We start from the raw sequence: 20,923 nt of genomic DNA, 5'->3' as shown, positions 1-20,923 counted from the left end.
AATTACTCCCATGTTCCCCTCATCCTTTGGGATTGTGCACTGCTTTTCCTGTTTATACCTTTGTTATCAGATATGTCTCCATCCACTTTCCCCCTTCTTCTCTTCTTCAGAAGGTAAGACCTATCAGGCCCTGGTATGCAGCTCCCTTCAACCATATATTATACTCACTTCTTGCTGTATAGTAACATTGATCTTCCCCAGCAAAATAAACTCCCAGCCTCTTCTAGTCTCTCCCCCTCCCCATGACAGTTTCCCATTTCTTAAAGAATGATCTGAAATTTCCTTCCTATCATAGTGTATAATCTATAACCATTTTATAACATCCAGAGCACCACCTCACCAGACCCGTCATGCATTTATCACCTTGCTGTAATGCCCTCCACATTAATATTATTAGCTTCATCCAACCTCCTCATTCCGCTTATTCCTATTTTATCCCATTTTAACACACCTAGTCAACATTAACATTTTGTTCAATTGAAATTTGATCTTCCACAGAACAAATGAAGGGCCACCAATATGAAATGGGTCCCATATATTGAGCAGAGAGTCTTGCATAAGAATGTAAGGCAACAGGTGGGATTGTCTTTGAATGTACCACCTCTGATAACGATGGTGGAGTTCCTGGTCTCTTTCAAAGGGATTGGCCTCTACAGAGGTACAGCTGGACAGGACAAAGAGACAATCCACTGCAGATGCCAAAGGTAAGTAGACCTATTTCTGTGCATCAGTACCTGCAAGTCATCTGCACTCCTTAGTCACTATACAACTTAACTAAAGCTGTCTTACAACAGTCACATCCATCTACACAAGTTCTGCAAATAAAATATTACTTTTTATCATGTAAAACTCTCAGCTGCATGCATAGTTTTGCTGCTGTGTCATACTTACACTGGAGATTTTGTGGTTTGGTATATTGACAGGTAATTCTTTATCTGGCACCAGCACTACGGTACAGCCCCTGCCTGATGTTCGGGGATCTGCAGCCTCAGATAATGACGGTGGGGATGAGTTGACACAGTCAGGAAGCAACCGCTAGAAAGTAGTATACCACAGAATAAAACCAGAAGGATGTGAACAATCCAAAAGGACACCAAAATTTATTGACAAAGTGTTAAGCGCTTTCCTCTCCACAGAGACTTCCTCACTACAAAGAAACATCACAGTCACCCAACCAAATTAAATACCCCTTTGAATTAATCAATTTATACAATCATTAAAATTTAAAGCAATACTCACAAAATTTGTACTCTTATTAAAAAGCAGTTACTAAACATACATTTAAAACCATTTCAAATCAATTTAAACACACAGTATTAAACAAGACTCCATTACTTCATAGTTGTACATAAATATTGTCTTAACTTTTACCTCTTAAAACTATCCTGATATTTGATCAAGTTTTAAAACAATGGCAATACTAATAGTCTCATTTATGCCTGGATATCGAGAGGCATTCATAAACAATTGTCATCTCAATTCCATTAAATCTAAATGTAAATCTAAAATACCCCTTTTCTCATCTTCCATTAACTGCTGTAAAACCAGAAATTTGAAGTGATGTGTTTGGTTTTCATTTATGTGGCTAAATAAGGCACTTGTTAACCTACAGTGTCTAATGTCCCCTAAATGTTCCCCCCATTCTTATCTTTAATTTCCTACAAGTTTTCCCTATGCAGAAAATGGGACATTCTAGACACTTAGCCATATATATGACTCTTTTGCTGTTACAATTATAGTGGCCTCTAATGTGCAATGTTTGACCATTGACCCTAAAATGATCCTCAGTTTCCATTAAATATTGACAAAAAGAACAAGAATTACATTTAAAATTCCCCACTTTTCTATTTGTGTTAAAAGTAGGTCTTATTCCCTACAAAATGTTGTTAATACATTCAATTTTAATGATTGTATAAATTGATTAATTCAAAGGGGTATTTAATTTGGTTGGATGAGTGTGATGTTTCTTTGTTCTGAGGAAGTCTCTGTAGTGGAGAGGAAAGCGCTTAACACTTTTGTCAATAAATTTTGGTGTCCTTTTGGATTGTTCACATCCTTCTGGTTTTATTCTACAGTAAGGGAGTAAACAGTGTGTCATGAGCACAGGAAATGTGACCACCACATCCTCAACTCAAACAATGAACACTGCCTCTTTGCCTGCAAATACCCAGGATATGCATACACAGAAAGGACAGGTTGATGAGGACACTGTCCATCAGGGAAGTGTGCTGGCCCACAGTAGACAGACATCTCATTATCAGTCCCTCTGTGTAGACCTCTCTGCTCATGAGAGCTAAGGACAGATAATGTTGCTCACTGGAGACATGGTTACCGACCTCCCACTGTAGTTGGTGTGTCAGTGGCCATAACCCTGTGTACATGCAGAGGCACAGGACAGTACCACCACAGCCATTGCAGAGAGCTTGATTGTGAATGTGTCTGATGAACTACTGGAGTGCATGTGCCATATAAATGATTCCTTGGGTAGACTGAACCACACTTTGGAAAATGCAGTGTCTTCTCTGGCTTGCCTGCCAGGGGCAAGGGGCCTTCCACAGAGTTAGTCATCTACTACATCCACAGATGTTAGCCAATGTGGCCATGAATCACAGAGTTCCTACCCTCACGGTGTGAGCACTTCCACGCCATCTGTTGTAGATGTTTCTACTCCCAGGACAAGCATATCAAAGCAGACAGTGCTTAAGGTCATACAGCGCACCAGCATCTATCAAAGGTACATCCAGTGCAGCTTCTGGTCAATCCAGCTCTCATGGATGGGGGCATGCATGGGATGCTGAACACCCTCTGTCATGCATCCCTGAACCTGCCCAGTAGGTCACGCCTCAGTGCTGAAGCTACTGTTGAGGCTGTGTCCCTGCAAACACTCACACCATCACAGCTTCTTGTGCATTACACACCCACACTGACACTGGTTGTTTTCAGAATTAAAGCCCCCCCCAAGGACTGACATTTCACATATAAGCACTTTTTACTTTCATACTCCTCAGCACTCACATATGTCCTTGTGAAAAACACGCATTCCTGTGCTCCCTTTTCCACTTGTACAAATGATAATAACTGTGCCTTGCCCTTTCTACACTGCTACTTGAGTTGCCTATGTCTGATGAACAGTGTGGCTAGCCTGTGCATGGGTAAGCACAGCCTGGTTTTGGTTTTGCATTCATCAGTTTGCATGCATAATATTTACTTTTATACAATGATCTAAAGCTGTGCCAGTCTTCGTTTGACATGATCACTCCCTGCTGCTGGTTCCGCCTTTGACTCCTCATCTGACTCAGTCTCAACTGCCTGTTGTGCTGGGAACTGTTGCACTTGCAAGTGCCACCCTGGTGTAACAGCTTTCTAAGTATAATATTGTGTAACATTACACACACACACACACACACACACACACACACACACACACACACACACACACACACAGACACTGTCTTTGCACATGTGACAGGGTCATACTGCTGGGCACCATTGGATGAATCCAAACAGTGAAAGTGTGCCTACATATCAACGTTTCTTGCTTGTGATCATGCAAAGTTGTACCCATGGTCGCTTTGATTTTGTGGATTTTTTATGTGTCTCATGAACCAAGGTTCCAGGGCATATCTAGCTTCTTCAGAAAGGTGGCCCTGTGAGAAATCACCCCTCACACACCACTGGAAGAGAACAGGTGTGTCATATTTAGGATTCATGACAACTGCTTGGGTAGCCTGCACACACATTATAGATGGTACACTGTGCAGTACAGACCACCTAGCAGTTGATTAAGTAATACTCTTTGCATTTCATGTACCTCATTCACATTTCTGGAGGTGGAGCCTTTATTTCAATACAGGTATAGTTTATAGCCCCCAGTACATCAGGGAAATGTTTTTATCATAGAAATCCAGCATGGTGTTGGCTGTCTCTTTGGCGGTATGTGGGAACTACATATGCTCCACCACATGATGAAGCATGGCATCAAGAAACTGGAGTATTCTCATGGCAGATGCCAGAGATGCCCCCAGTAGGTCACGTAAAGGTCCCTGGAGTTAATATATGTAAAGCCACATATACCTTAGTATCCAGCTGGATAGGTACTCCACAACTCCCGTGGCATTGCAGACACATATCCATAATTTCTTAAATGGTATCCTTATCAACATGGTACCAGTCCTTAGAGGACCCTGTGCCTCCACAGGAGACATTGTGCACCATTATGCATAGCAGCAGTAATGAGAGCCTCTCAAAGATAAAGATTTACTAAAACTGTGGCAACCCTAACATTTCTTAGTGATTTACTCAATCTGAACTCAAGCATTCAACTGAGTTCAAATATACAGCAGACACAGCTCCACTACCTGATGTTTATATGTTTCGAATTGTTCTGCTATTTTGCTTTTCCTCATTATTATTCACATATGGTCATTATCATAAACTGCAATCCACTGAATGTCTTAGCCTGCCCATGGCATGGAAACTGATTTTCTGAATCAAATGCACCTTGCACATGGCATCTCATTGCACAAATTCACTTACCATGATGCAGCAAAGTTTCCTGAATCCAGGTCCTTATCTTCTCAAGGCCTTCATTTAATCAAAGTTAATGGTTTATTTACTGCAGTCATCTAGTAAACATTTCTGCCTCCTAAATTATAAATCCTGTCTGAAATTCTGAAATAAAAAAGCATGATTTAAAAGACCTAGAATAAACAATTTAAAATAATCCCAACTGGTATTTAAAGAATAAGATAAGAAAAATTAAATTACTGAATTTTATACCTGATCCATTCATAACAAACTATGTTGTTAAACAATGAATGATTAAATGGTCAGTAAGAAAGTATAAGAAAGCTTGATAAACACTAATGCAAGGTCAGAATAACAAAAAAAAGTTTTCAGTAAGAAAATAAGCAATTTTATCCATAATATTGTGAAATATTAAATGGAAGTCTATCCTACAAATTGATTATTTTTTTACTGGAGTAAAGAGAAATGTTATCCTAGACGTGTCCCATAGTAAAAATATGACGGAAGGAAAATGCAAAAATTTTAATGAAAATGCACAAAAGATGTTAATCTAGAAGATTTGCGTTGAGTTTTGTTTATATAGTATTAGTCTCAAAAAGAACTGTCTTTTCCAAGGCCAAACAAATGAATCCTTTGGCAATTTCTTCAATCTATTAGGAAAACAAGCACAGACTGAAAACTATTATAAGCAGCTGATAAATCTGATTTTAACCAATAACAGTCTACCCTCTAATCTTTGGCACATCAAACTTGAGTATATGTCGAATTATCAGAATGCAAATGCACAGAAACTTAAGTCACTGATACCAGCATTCCAAAATTCAGCACATCAAAAACTCTAAAGAACAAGACAAAATCTGATAGGAAACATACAATTTCCTTTTGCAATTAGAAAAAGAAAACTGACCACACATTCAGTTCAAATTTGTATGAATAATGGCAGTGTTATGGAAAAGGTTTTTGAAAGGCAGGGTTGTAGGGTTAGGGTTAGAGGTGTCAATTATTAGTAAGCTGGGCTGGGACTGGGAAGGTGGGTTTATATAAAACTCATATTATTTCTAAATTACCCCCTGTACCAGCAGTGTTTTTTGAATAATCATTGTATTTTAAGTGGAACATTAGGATGTTATATTCATAATCTCAAATAAGATAACATAGTGAGATGCCTGGGAGTGGATCAGAGTCCTGGGACCACATCTTTTGGTGTTAACCATACCTGGAGCTTATTGCTAAAAGCTAAGCTTATTGTTACAAAGGCTGTGACTGAACACTTAATCCAGAACTTTGTTTCTTTTTCTATTACAAAGGAAATGCTGTGCCAACCATGAACTCCAGCTGTTTTTGCTGCTGTTACTTATAGGTTCATAGCCCTATGTAGGTACTAGGCTATCGGCCCAAGGGCCTACGTAAGCCTAGCCAACAAGGTTCCCTGGCTTATGCCACCCAAGAAAGTTATTTTCCTGTACCACTGTCGAGCAGAGACACAGAAATGATCCCCGGGGTGTATTTCCTATTTCCCATCCACTCATCAAGATTTTTCTTGAAGAGTGCTAATGAAGAACTTTGCTTGACATAGATGGGTAGCCTGTTCCAGAGTATGGGAAGTTTCTGGGATAGGAATCTATCCCTCCAGCATGTCCTGTTTATTGTGGTGACAAGGTTTAGGTCCCTAGAGCATGTAGCTCTGAGGGATTGGGATTTCTTTAGGTGTAGCATGTCCAACAGCTCTGGGTTTGACACAGCTTTATATGTTATGCAGAGATCACCTCGGAGTAGGCGATATGCTACGGAGTAAAGCTGGAGTTTTTTGAGATGGTCAGTGTAGGGTATTTGTTTGAGTGCAGTAATCCTCTTTGTGAGGTACTTCTGTGGCCTTTCCAGCTGCTGCAGATGTCTTGTGAGGTACATTCCAAAAGGGGTGTTGTACTCTATAATGGGTCTAATGAGTGTCGAGTAGAGGGGAACAATGACCTCTTTTTTCCTGGATGAGAACCCCTTTATGATGAGGTGTGCCACGTAGAAGGACTTCCTGACTACTGTTGGGATGTGACTATCAAAGGAGAGACTACTGTCCACCTGGGTCCCAAGGTCTCTTATCACGTATTTGGTGTTAAGTAGATTGCTGCCTATGTGGTAGTTCATGGGTACAGAGTTTTTACCAAAGGGGATGACACTGCACTTTTTGGCATTGAGCTTGAGGCCATGGCTCTGACACCAGGCATCTGTCTCAGAGAGGCCCTTCCGTAGGATGTTCACATCATTTGGGGACTTGACTATTGCTCCTAGTTTGCAGTCATCTGTGAACTTCGTTAGCCAGAGGCCTTCTGTGTTAGCCTGTACTTCAGAGAAGTAGATACCAAACAGGAGCGGTCCCAGGACGGAACCCTGTGGTACTCCACTTGTCACTGGTTTGAGGTCAGATTTGGAGTCTGCAACTTTTACAGTGTGGGTTCTGTCAGTGAGCCAGTTGGCAACACATCTTGTGACGTAGGGATTTATGCCTAATTTATTGAGTTTAGCTATAATTCCAGAATGGTGTCGAAAGCCTTGGCAAGGTCAAGATAGGCTGTGTGAACCACTTTACCCTCATCTACGGCTTTGGTGACTGCCTCAAAGAAGTCGATCAGGTTCAGGAGGCATGATCTGCCTTTCACAAACCCGAACTGGGTGGGATCCAGAGTTTGGAGGTTACCAATGTCTTTGTTTATGAGTTCCATGATGATACGTTCCATGGCCTTGCAGACCAGGCTCGTCAGGCTAATAGGTCTATAGTTCCCGGGATCAGTGGTGGCTCCCCCTTTGTGGAGTGGGATAACTGTTGCTGTGCGCCATTCAGTGGGCACAAAGCCTGATGTGAGGCTATTATTGAACATGGTGCTTAAGTGAGGATCCAGTTCATTCTGAAGTTCGTGTAAAACAGCCTGGGATGTTGTCCGGTCCCATGGATGCTGTGTTTTTGGCTTTAGAGAGTGCAACTTTCACCTGCGTAGTTGTGATTACAAGGACTCTGCATTTTTCCTGTATAGATATGGGCCCTTTAGGGGGTGAGGGGGGGTAAAGTTAGCAGTGAACCTATCTGCCAGGATGTTGGCAATATCAGTTGGTTCTGTACTTTGTGATCCAAAGGCTACTACCAATAAATAAATTATCTTTATTCTTCTCAAATATAAATTATCTTTCCCCTTTCTAAAGGTAAATTTTGATAGCATCATTCACTGACGGACAACCAAGTCACACACTGCACTGGTGACTTAACGAGTAGATTGAGAAATTCTCTCTCCCTCCTCTTTGATTCTTTGTCCAGCTGTATGGACTGTAGCTGCCATTTTGGCCTCTCTGGGCTCTTTCTCAAACCTAAGTTCTGCTCTTGGGGCTACCTCATTGAAAGTACAGAAGACCTGGCTGCAATAATCATTTGTTTTAACAATAACCAATGTCCTCAGTGTGTGTTTATTGCCATTATTTTCTGATTTGCTCTTACTGTTACACTTCTTCCATTATTTTCCATTGTACTGCATTTGTTTCCATTTTCATATTCCTCTGTATAACACTTTGCTTCAAAACATTAAACCTTGGCCTTAAGAGGATTGCAGTCTGAATAACATCACTCTGATAAGTATATAAAATATACTGAACTAAAGAAAACAGTTTAATAGGTATACTGTTGCTTTACTGTCATTAATTTAAAAATAATTATGTAGTACATGGAGTGCAGTGACTGCACTACAAAATTAAAAAAAAGACAAATCAGTTAAGCGCTGGAGTGATGCGAGACCCCACCTTAACAAATGTGAAGCACCCCCTGGCTCACGTTGTTGAGGTTAGGTCTCATGCTAGGTAGTAAATTCTGCCAGTACTGACCAGCGAATGACAGCAGCAGAATAAAAGATTTGGTTCTGCCTGCTGTCTGCACTGAGGTGTACTTTCCTCTTACAAACATAGAAAGTAGCTGGAATAACAGGATGCGCGTTTGCCTGCAGTTTATCTGAAGGATACAAACTCTGAAACTGAAATGTATGTCACTATTCAGTGACTTCAATCCTCTGAAATTTTCCTGGAAACCAGGGACTTTATGAGGAACAGAACAAACAAGTGAGGTGCAAATCTGGACAGTTTAGAGGCATGGCAAGGTGAGAGCAAATGAAAGAGACTGTGTAGTGGCTATGTGCTTTATGGTTTTGAAAGCCAGCAAAGCACTTTTTTTTTCTTCTTTTTTTACTGTAACTAGTAGCACACTGAACATATAAAAGCTCTAGGCACTACAAAGAATTATGATCAGGTTTCCAGTCATAACCTTTAATTATGTTTTCTCGATCTAGATGTCAAGATTTACCTTTCGAGCTTTGCTCTCAAGGTGAATTTCTTAGCATCTATGTCTTAGGCACATAATAAATGGGTTATGATTGGAGACCCAATCATAATACTCTATGTAGTGCATGGAGTGCGGAGATTACACTCCAATATTAAGAAAAAGACAAATTAGTTAAGCACTACAGTGGCACGAGACCCAACCTTAAAAAATATTAAGCACCCCCTGCTTAAGTTGTTAATATCGAGTCTCAGGCTAGGCAGTAAAATCTGCCAGTACTGACAAGAAAATGACAACGGCAAAATAATAGATTTGTCTCTGCCTGGTGGTCTTCAGTAATGAGTTCTAACATCCTGTTATAAACTTAGAAAGTTACTAGAATAATAGTATGTGCACTTGCCTGCATCTTCTGAAGGCTACCCTTGAAACCTAAATGTATATCATTATTTAGTGTCTTCAACCCCAAGTAATTTTGCCCGAAAACCACAGACTTTGTGAGGAACAGACCAAATATACGAGCCAAAAATCTGGACATTCTGCAAAAATATAGACAGTTGAGAGAAATGGAAGGTGAATGTAAATGCAAAGGACTTCACTAAGTGCTTTACAGCTTTGAAAGCCAACAAAACACAACATTTTTTCACTTTTACTGTAGCTAGTAATAGACCCGTGGTGGTGGTGCTGTGGTAGCATTGTCACCTCACAGTAAGACGCTGTCCGGTTCGATCCTCAGCTAGAGCGTCTTCTGCGTGGAGACATGCGTGAATGGGCATACCTTCGTTGAAAGTTGTGCGTCAGAGCTGGTAATTCAGCACGTAAAAATCAACTACCAATCATTAGCAGTCCGGAGTTCCGCTATGGCGACCCTAACCGGGAAAAGCCGAAAGACACAAAACAAAACTGTAGCTAGTAATACATGGAACAGATAAAGATCCATGTACTATAAAAAATATGACTAGGTCACCAATGCTAACCTTTTGTTATCTGCTAGAGACATGGATGCCAAAATTCAACTCTTCAGCTTCACTCTTGAAGTGAATTTCTTGGCATCCATGTTTCACAAAATAAGCTGGTTACCATTGGCAACCTATTCATAATCCTCTATTTTAGATAAAGCTTAATATCACTGCTGCTTTATATATGCTCGTTGGTAATAACAAATACAGACTTATTCCAAATACGGTAATGCAGTCAACCCTTTGTCCCATCCAATCACTTTGCAATAACTACAATGACGACAATATTCTGACAAAAGAAATTTATTTTTCACTAAATCAACAAAAAACAGAAGGGTTACAAAGACACTAAGCTTTCCTGAAAATAAAAGACATTGCAATAGCTGGCTCTCTGATACAGATATAAGCTATCATCCTATGATGTCAACGACAGAGGTTCATGACCTGAATATTAGTTGTCAGATAGATGGCTTGAGCACACATGATTAAGTATCACAGAAGGAGATGTACCATCTAAAGATGGAAGGGTGTGGACTGGTCATGGAGTAACCACTACCTATCAGAAAATAAACAAAGCACAAATGCTATATCACCTAGACAGTAGGAATCAACAGCAAACAGTGTTGGGGGAGGTGTACACATCATAGCACTGAAGTACATTCCTCTCCAAGGGAAGGAAGAGTTTAAAAAAAAGCAGCAGCTACATAGCTGCTAAGGGACAGGTCCGCTTGGGTACCACTTCATCTTCAACACAGCAATCCAGCAGGTAATGAAAAAATTACATTGAGCTGCTTACTGCTTGGTGTGATGGATTTGAAGTGTTCTTAAGACACTCAGTCTTGCTGGCTGGATTCTGCTAAAATTCAAAGTCTGGTTATATTTGCATTCACAGTCTGTTGCATACAGAAACTTGCAGAATATACACTGATGAGAGAATATACTTTGCAGCACTTGTCTTTAAGAGCAGTAACCAATAACTTGTATAGTAAATCAAACTGGACAAACGTTGCAGCTTAAAAGTACTGTTCCAACTTTACTTCTCATATAGTACAGATGATGTGAGAGATATAACATTTACCTTAGGACACATGAGTCCCTACCATACCTCTAACATAACTGGATTTATACAGCTCTTTATATACAGTTTTAGTCCTCTTAGTTTTCTATTTTGGAGAATTGCTTATCCTGTAGAAACAATACTAAGCTTCCTTGTTTAACATTGTCTTGTAAGAGACCAGCTTTTCTGACAGTGTGAATATCCTGTAACAGTGTCCTGATGTCCATGTAGAAAAACATATTTTTGAGGAAACACATTGTTCTGTATTCTATTTGGATCTGTGTATAAAAACATCTGTTCTTGTGCATCCTGTTTTCCATGCAGAAAAACATATTTTTGAGGAAACACATTGTCACAGTGTCATTGTCCATTCTTTAAAAACAGATTTTGCATTTTTGCACTTGCATGCATCCTGTGTCTGTAAGGGAAAAATGTCCATTCTTTAAAAGCAGATTTTGTATTTTTGCTCTTGCATACATCCTGTTTTTAAGTCTGTAAGGGAAAAATGTCCATTCAGCAGATTCCTTTTCCAAGCCATGGTCATTTAGTATGACTGCTGATCACATATTACTAAACTCTGTTTCTGCATTTAAGCAAGCCTTTTCTTTCAGCATATTTACAACATAATTAATTTCAGACTAATATTAATAAAATCTAACAGGTAAGTGTGACAAAAATTATGACTACTAAATAAGGTCCCACCACCAGTGCAAAATAAGGAAGCGTAGTGCAGAGGGTAACTACTACAAACTCTCAAAGAGCTTCATTATGCACTCTTGGAGTTGATTATAGTACAGTTGTGTATCTACCATAAATGTAGATGTTCAAGTGTATTCACTGTTGCAGTCATTACACTTGGGTTATCCTGCTGGCAGGCTACCCGCAGTCAGCCCGAGTTCCAAAGTCTAGGTCCGGCATCGGTTGCTGTCGCCTCTTCCCTGACGTCAGTGCGCCAGGGGTATAAAAGATGCAACCGACGCCATTTTCTTCAGTTTTTCTTGCCCCAGATGTCAGGTGCCCCCAAATAGGAAAGGCTGGAAAAAAATTATGTCAAAAAACATGCATGTACCAAAATAACATTTCCTTCATCTACAAGCAAATACATCACATAGGTTGTAGAGAATTGAAAAGTACAGAAAGGACCCAGCAATGAAAAAGGGGGGTGGTGGGTGGGTAACCTGGACTGCAACAGTGAATACACTCGAACATCTACATTTCTGGTAGGTACACAACTGTACTATGTTCATTGTGTTTCACTGTTGCAGTCATTACACTTGGGTTGAATCTCAAAGCTGAGGTGGGGTGGCTGGGCCTAAATAGGATTAGGAGAGGTTGTCGGGCCCTGCAGAACTGCAGTGGCAAAGCCTGCTCTGGATTTAGAGTTGAGAGGTAAGTGGTAGTGCTTATTGAAAGTGTGCACTAAATGCCAGGTTGCAGCTTCTAAAATGTCTTTGGTTGGTACTCCTCTGAGAAAGGCTGCTGAAGTGGCTGCTGCTCTGGTAGAATGTGGCCTTATGCCCTTAGGCACTGATTTGCCATGTTGTGCATAGCAGAAGCGAATGTAGTGTCCTATCCATTTTGAAATGGTCTGCTTCGAGATAGGCTTTCCTTGTGATCCTGCAGCATAAGCTACAAACAGTTGCTCAGTTTTTCTGAAAGCTTTTGTTTTGTCCAAGTAGAAGCGTAGCTGTCTGTGTATATCCAAAGTGTGCAGAAGTCTCTCCCCTTTATTCTGGGGATTTGGATAAAAAGTTGGCAAATGAATGGTTTGGTTAAGAGCCACACTGGAAACCACCTTTGGCATAAATGTTGGGTTTGTCCTTAGAGAAACCCTGTCCTGATGAAAAATGATAAAAGGTTCCACTGCCATTAATGCCTGTAACTCTGAGACTCTTCTTGCTGAAGTTATTGCTAGGAGCAGAGCAGTTTTCCATGATAAAAATTTTAGATCAGCTGTGTTGGCTGGCTCAAAAGGAGGCAGTATGAGCTTTTCTAATACAAAATTGAGGTCCCAAGTAGGTATTGGTGCTATCCTTTGGGGTCTTATGTTTCTTGCCCCTCTGAGGTGCTGTCTTAGCAGTGAATGAGAAAAAATAGGAGGTTCTGCATTGTAATGAGCTAAAATGGCAGAGGCATGGATTTTAATAGATGAAAAGGATAGGCCTTTGTCCAGCATCTCAGTTAGGTACTGTAAAATCTGAGGTATATTTGGAACAAGTGGTTTGAGTCCTTGTGCCTGGTTCCAAGCACAGAATCTCTTCCATTGTTCTGCATAAGATTTCCTAGTGCTGGGCCTCCTGGCTTCTAAGATAACATCCATAACAGCTTTAGAGAGAGGTGTGGTCTGAGTGGCTATATTATCTGTCATGCAGCCAGATTTAAGGTTCTGAGTTGACTGTGTAGAATCTGATTGTTTTGTTGAGTCAGAAGATGAGGAATCTGAGGTAAAGGCCAGGCTGGGCCTCGAGACAAGCTCTTTAGGATTGGGTACCAGTGCTGGCGTGGCCAGTCTGGGGCAATCAGGATCATTTTTGGCTTCTCTTGTCTGACTTTTAGGAGTACCTTGGGAAGAAGAGGCAGTGGAGGGAAGGCATAAACTGTCAGGGTTTCCCAGATGAATGAAAGAGCATCCACTTTCCATGCTTGTGGGAGATGAGTTCTTGTGCAGAATTTCTGTAGTTGGCAGTTGTGAGGGGAGGCAAAAAGATCTATGCCGGGCGTCCCGATTTCCTTGTTATCATGTTGAAGACCCGTGGATTTAATTTCCATTCGTGTGGATCCATGAGATTTCTGCTTAGTTCGTCTGTCAGTGTATTTTTCTTTCCTGGCAGGAATTGTGCCTGCAGATGTACTTGATAGGTCAATGCTGTGCTCCACAGAGTCATGGCATGCCTGCAGAGGGGGTAGGAATGTGTGCCCCCTTGCTTGTTTATGTACCACATAACTGTGGTGTTGTCCGTCTTTAGCAATAGTTGTCCTGGATGTAGTAAATCCTTGAAGGCTGTCAGGGCATTCTGTACAGCTAGCATCTCTTTTTGATTGATGTGAAGATGCATTTGTTCCTTGGGCCACGTGCCCTGAATACATTTTCCTGCCATGTGTGCCCCCCAGGCATAATCCGATGCATCCGTTGTTATTGTCTGCCTGGCTGTGGGTAAGGTGAAGGGCTGTCCCTTGTTGTGGTGACAGGCCCTGGACCACCATCGAAACTCCTGTTGTAGACAGGGAATTATAGTCACTATTGTTTCCAGGCTGTGGCAATGTTGAGTCAAAACACTTTTTAGATACCATTGTAATTTCCTCATATGCAGTCTTGCATATGGAATTAGTAGAATGCAGGAAGCCATGAAGCCCAGGGCCTGCAGAATTTTTCTTGCAGGGTGCTGGGTCTTTGTTGCCATCATTTGAAAGTAATGAGTCAGTTTCCTTTGTTTGTCTGGCGTGAGATAAGCCATCTTGGTAGTTGTATTTAAGCTTGCACCCAGAAATATTATCTCTTGAGAGGGCACTAGTTTTGATTTCTTTTCGTTTACTGTATACCCTAGGCAAATTAATGATCTTTTTACAAACGCCAGATGCTTTAGTAGAATGTCCTTGCTCTCTGCTTGAATAAGGCAGTCATCCAAGTAGGGATATATCTGAATTCCTCTTTGTCTGCAAAATGCGATTACTGGTGCCAGGCATTTTGTGAAGACCCTGGGCACAGTAGATAAGCCAAAGGGCAGTGCAGAGAATTGGTAATGCACTGAGCCAGCTATGAATCTGAGGTATCTTCTGCAAGATTGCCTGATTGGGACATGCAGGTATGCCTCCTTGAGGTCCAAAGTAACTAGCCAAGCCTTCTTGCCTATCATGGGTAGAAGTTGCTGCAGTGTTAACATCTTGAATTTTGGAACATCCAGGAAAGTATTTAGGATTGACAAGTCCAGTATTGGTCTCCAGGCTTTGTCCTTTCTGGGAACCAGGAAGAGTCTTGAGTAAAATCCTTGTCCCTGTTCTTGCTGTACTACTCTTGAATAGCTCCCATGTCCATGAGAGCAGCAATTACCTTTTGTGCCTCTGCCCACTGGTTTTGTGGCAGGTCCGGCATATCTTTTGATCTTGGAAGGGTGTGAAAGTGGAACCTGTAGCCCTGAGAAACTATATTCAGTACCCATTTGTCCTGGGGAATTATGTGTCAATTTTGTGTGAAAAGTGCTAGCTTTCCCCATAGGGGTGATGCCAAAAGGTAAGTGCTTGGTCTTTTTACAGGAAAGTCATTGAGACTGTTTCCTATAAGGTTGTGATTTGTCTTCTCCTCCTTTGGGGGCAGGAGCACCCCATTGTTTAGGTCTGTAGGAGCCTTGGGGCTGAGATCTGCCTCGTGGGCATCTGTATCTGCCTCTTTGTGGCCTGTCTGACACCTGAAAGGACCAATTTTTTAAAGGCCAGTTTCTACTAAACCTAGGTGGCTGAACCTGTAAGAAATCCTTTACTGTCTGCATAGATTTTGCTTTATCCTCCATTTCCTTTAACACTTCTTCTGCCTTAACACCAAACAAAGTATCATGCTGTAATGGAGCATCCAATAATTTTACTTTAACATGTTCAGGTAAACTTTCTTCTTTTAACCAAGCATGCCTTTGAATAACAGAGCCTGTAACTGCGGCTCTGCAAGAAGCCTCTAATGAATCAAAACCACATTGCAGAGTATGTTTTCCCACTTGTTCAGCTGCATGCAATAATTCCTGCATTTCCTTATTGTCAGGATTCTCTGAATTTGTAAGCATTTCCTGTTTTAACAAAGACATGAGGTACTGTTGATATTTAAGCATGTGAAACTGGCAGTTTAAAGCCCTTACAGCTAAAGTAGCGGAAGTGTAAACTTTTTTCCCCCATCTATCCAGAGCTCTAGAATCCCTATCAGATGGGAACAGGGTTTTTAGCAGTGGAAGCCTTAACCCCTTTGGGACCCTGAGAAATTGTTTCAGGGTCAGCAGCAGGGTTCTTATAAAGAAATTTTGAGAGTCAGGGACCCTGTAATACCTGTCCGGCTTGACTGGTGCAGCGGGTAAAGAATCAGGAGACAGACTGGATTCAGAGAAAACATCATCAACTATATCAAGCACAAGGGGATAGCCAGGGGCCTGTGCTGAGGCAGTAAAAGAAAATCTCTGAGCCTTTTCTTGGATTCTGAATAATCCTGGCTCTCCCAGTGGAAATGTTCCCTCATGGTGTGCAGAGTTTCCCCAAAAGAGTAATCCTCAGGTGGAGAGGCTGAAGGTATAGATTCTTCAGCATCAGAGTCCTCATAGGGAGGAAGAGGATAGCCCTGATCTGAAGAGGAATCAGAGGAAATAGAAACCTGGTCAGAGAATCATAGTCAGTGTCTTGCCTAAGCCTTTTATCAGGAGGGGGATGGGAACCCCTGATCAAAGTAATTAAGTCTTCGGCCATTTTAAGCATCTGTTTCTTTGGCATGGTTGACTGTCCAGGAGAATGCTGTATTTGTTTCTTTGTCTTTAATGGTGTCTTTGACTGTACTTTAGCTGCAGAGGATTTAATCGTAAGCTCTGAAGGTCGGAAAACGCCCTCGGAAGCCGATGCCTGCTCAGCGGCTCCGGACCCATCTGAGGGAATATTTTCCGTAGGCACAATACCTTGAGTATCCAGAGGCCTAGTTGTCTCCATGTGGGAGTCGGATACAGCCTGTGGCTCTGAGGTAGCGGGTGTCAGGGGCTGCGAAAGCACCTCACTGAGAACTGGCGAACTGGCAACTGGCCTAGAAGAGGCTTCGTCGTCGGTTTTGGACCTCAGATGCCTGTCCTTTTCCTTGTCTTTGCGTTTTTTATGCATCCGGTCGTCGGTTGTTCAGACGGCATTATATAGTTAAACCTTCGGCCAAAGTAATGTAATGCAAAATCAAACCGACATTTAATAGTGCGTTTGTTGAATCTAGCACAAAACCGACAATTAGTAACGTTGTGGTCAGGGCCTAGGCAAGGAATACAGTAAGAATGAAAGTCCTTATGTGGTATTTGCTTCCCACAAGAAATACAATTGTTAACATTTACTGACATCAGTCTGGAGCAAGAAAAAGTTTTTCCTAAAGGGGTACTTAGCTTTATTGAAGACTTCGGTTCTGAAACTCTATTTCGAAAATCTCAGGAGTCGGCCGACCGGCACTTGCGAACTGCTTCTGCTTTGGGCACCGCGCGGCAAGAAAGACTGGAGAAAATGGCGTTGGTTGCATCTTTTATACCCCTGGCGCACTGATGTCAGGGAAGAGGCGACAGCAACCAACGCCGGACCTAGACTTTGGAACTCGGGTAGCCTGCCAGCAGGATAACCCAAGTGTAATGACTGCGACAGTGAAACATGATGAACATCTCCTTCTCGACTTTTGCATATTGTGTGGCACTGAATAAATCAACTAATTACTACAAGGTTACAGAGTCAGCCTTTAATTGCCTTTCTCATTTAAGACATGAACCAAAAGAAAAAAAAATGCTAAGTCTAAGGATGTTAGTTGACAGTAGGTCAGGCTGATCAGTAAAGAATTAGCTATCTTTATAAACAGACTATGAACAGCAAGTAGTCGCCAGTAATATCTTAAGAAGCATTGAAATGTAAATCACATGCTACAGTCAGGTAAAAGTGATGCAAATGACAAAGCAGTTTGTTTTACCACAAAATCAAACTTATTAGAAGTATGTAAGCAGCACACTTCCTCCTAGTTTTAATTAACTAAAAATAACACTTACCAAGACCAACATTTGTAGCATAGGTTTGACTGGAAGCTACACACCACTTGGTGCATAGAACAGGAGACCTTCGTGAGAAGAATATCATCTCAGAAGACATGGTAGACTATCTCAAAGAATGCATTCACTATTTCATTCTGTTAAATGAAATAAAGTTCGGTTACTAAAATTCTCAAAGATAAAGAAAGCAATACATACACACAGCTAATCTATTAGCCTTTTTTCAACAGGATCTAAAGCATTAAATCCAGACCAAAAGTTCAAGTGGATAAATTAACCATCCTACAATGACAAAACAAAAATCCCAAACACTAAAGGCATTATAAATAAAGTTAGACCAGGGTCCATTCACCACAATTTCTCAGGTAATACAAATTAAAATGAACACATTTATAACAGTTCAGTACAATGAAAGAGGCAGAAAATAAAAAAAACAGTTCAATAATGGCAAACTTTGCTAGTAAAGAGCCACAAACTTTAGCTAACAGATACTCATGATGACCACGCAAATGGCTAGTTACAGAACATATTGAAACCACGATGCTTTGCCAGAGATGGCCTACACCTGTCACCCCTGGGATTCCGGATATTGGCTAAGGCTCTAGCCACCCCTATAGTGCCTTTTTTAGGTAAGGTTCAAATGACAAATTCACCACCGTAAGAGGTACAGGCAAGAAAAATCTGAGGGTATTGCTACTCAATGCTAGAAGTCGAAACCTCAAAATGCACTAACTCGAGGCACTCCTTAAAATGGGGAAGTACAGTTGTGTACCTACCATAAATGTAGATGTTCGAGTGTATTCACTGTTGCAGTCATTACTCTTGGGTTATCCTGCTGGCAGGCTACCCGCAGTCGGCCCAAATTCCAAAGTCCTGGTCCGGTGTCGGTTGCTGTCGCCTCTTCCATGACGTCAGTGTGCCAGGGGTATAAAAGATGCAGCCGACGCCATTTTCTTCAGTTTTTCTTGCCCCAGATGTCAGGTGCCCCCAAAAGGGTAGGCTACATAGATTATGCCAATAAACATGCATGCACTAAACATTTCCTTCATCTACAAGCAAATACACCACATAGGTTGCATAGAATAGAGAAGTACAGATAAGACCCAGCAAATGAAAGGGGGATGGTGGGAGAGTAACCTGGACTGCAACAATGAATACACTCGAACATCTACATTTATGGTAGGTACACAACTGTACTATGTTCATCGTGTTTCACTGTTGCAGTCATTACTCTTGGGTTGAATCCCAAGGCTGAGGATGGGTGGCTGGGCTAAATACGATTAGGACAGGCTATGAGGCCCTGCAGAACTGCAGTGGCAAAGCCTGCACTGGATTTAGAGTAGAGAGGTAAGTGGTAGTGCTTTGTAAAAGTGTGCACTGAACTCCAAGTCGCAGTCTCTAAGATGTCTTTGGTTGGTACTCCTCTGAGGAAGGCTGCTGAAGTGACTGCTGCTCTGGTAGAATGTGGCCTAATGCCCTTAGGCACTGATTTGCCATGCTGTGAGTAGCAGAAATTAATGCAATGGCCTATCCATTTTGAAATAGTCTGTTTTGAGATAGCCTTTCCTTGTGATCCTGCAGCATATGCCACTAAAAGTTGCTCAGTCTTTCTGTAAGCTTTAGTTCTGTCCAGGTAGAAGCGTAGCTGTCTGTGTATATCCAAAGAATGCAGAAGTCTCTCACCCTTGTTCTGTGGATAAAAGGTAGACAAGTGAATGGTTTGGTTAAGGGCCACACTGGACACCACCTTAGGCATAAATGTAGGGTTCGTCCTCTGAGAAACTCTGTCTGGATGGAAAATGATAAAAAGTTCCACAGCCATGAGTGCCTGTAACTCGAGACTCATCTTGCAGAGGTATTGCTAGGAGCAGAGCTGTTTTCCAGGATAAGAATTTTATATCAACTGTTGTGGCTGGCTCAAAAGGAAGCAGTGTGAGTTTTTCCAAGACATAATTAAGGTCCCATGCAGGTATTGATGCTCTCCTTGGAGGTGTTATGTTTTTGGCCCCTCTGAGGTACTGCCTTATTAAAGGATGAGAAAAGATAGGTGGTTCCGTATTGTAATGGGCTGAAATGGCAGAGGCATGAATCTTACCTGATGAAAAGGATAGGCCTTTGTCCAACATCTCAGTTAAGTATTGTAAAATCTGAGGAATATTTGGTACAAACGTGTCAATTCCTTGTTCCTGGTTACAAGCACAGAATCTCTTCCATTTTTCTGCATAAGATTTTCTGGTACTCAGCCTCCTGGCCTCCAAGATAACATCCATAACAGCTTTTGAAAGAGGAGTGTTCTGAATGGCTACATTATCCGCCATGTTGCCAGATTTATGGTCCTGAGTTGGCTGTGTAGGATCTGATTGTTTTGTTGGGTCAGTAAGAGAGAAGTTTGAGGCAATGTCCAGGCTGGACCTTGAAACAAGTTCTTTAGGATTGGGTACCAATGCTGGCGTGGCCAGTCTGAGGCAATCAGTATCATTTTTGGCTTCTCTTGTCTGACCTTTAAGAGTACCTTGGGGAGGAGAGGCAGTGGAGGAAAGGCATATACTGTTAGGTTTTTCCAGCTGAAGGATAGGGCAGCCACTTTCCATGCTTGCTTGTGATAAATCCTTGTGCAGAACTCTGTAATTGGCAGTTGTGAGGGGAGGCAAATAGATCTATGTCTGGGCATCCCCATTTCCCTGTTATCATGCTGAAGACTTGTGGATCCAGTTTCCACTCGTGGGGATCCATGAGGTTTCTGCTTAGTTTGTCTCTCAGAGTATTTACTTTTCCTGGCAGGAATTGTGCTTGCAGGTGAACTTGATAAGTCAATGCTGTGTCCCACAAAGTCATGGCTTGTCTGCAGAGGAGGTAGGAATGTGTGCCTCCCTGCTTGTTTATGTACTACATGACTGTAGTATTGTCCGTCTTTATCAGTAGTTGTCCTGGATGAAGTAGATCCTTGAAAGCTGTCAGGGCATTCTGAACAGCTAGCATCTCTTTTTGATTGATATGAAGATGCATCTGGCTTGCGGGCCATGTGCCCTGAATACATTTTCCTGCCATGTGGGCCCCCCCCCCAGGCATAATCTGATGCATCCGTTGTTAGTGTCTGCCTGGCTGTGGGTAAAGTGAATGGCTGTCCCTTGTTGTGGTGACAGGCCTGTGCCCATCATCGAAACTCCTGTTGCAGGCAGGGAACTAGGGTAATTACTGTTTCCAGGCTATGGCAATGTTGAGTCCAAACACTTTTTAGATACCATTGTAGTTTCCTCATATGCAGCCTGGCATATTGAACTAGCAGAATGCATGATGCCATGAAGCCCAAAGCCTGCAGGATTTTCCTTGC

At 41.7% G+C, this 20,923-nt stretch overlaps 1 protein-coding gene across 3 annotated transcripts in view; it reads right to left on the bottom strand.

Annotated features, from left to right (window-relative positions):
- LOC122801095 (glutathione hydrolase-like YwrD proenzyme) overlaps nucleotides 1–17,722 on the bottom strand; it is a 1,228,450-nt gene extending 1,210,728 nt beyond the window's left edge. For all 3 annotated transcript variants that reach the window (XM_044070614.1, XM_044070615.1, XM_044070616.1), the window contains exon 1: nucleotides 17,593–17,722. In XM_044070614.1, the coding sequence (XP_043926549.1) occupies nucleotides 17,593–17,692 (100 nt within the window). In that variant the 5' untranslated portion in view covers nucleotides 17,693–17,722. The remainder of the gene's footprint in view (nucleotides 1–17,592) is intronic.
- Between the last annotated feature and the right edge of the window lie 3,201 nt (nucleotides 17,723–20,923).

The sequence above is a fragment of the Protopterus annectens genome, chromosome 4.part1 (assembly GCF_019279795.1).
Source record: "Protopterus annectens isolate FY-2018-M chromosome 4.part1, PAN1.0, whole genome shotgun sequence".
In the NCBI taxonomy this organism is placed as follows: domain Eukaryota; kingdom Metazoa; phylum Chordata; order Ceratodontiformes; family Protopteridae; genus Protopterus; species Protopterus annectens.
This window is presented reverse-complemented; position numbering and strand designations above follow the sequence as displayed.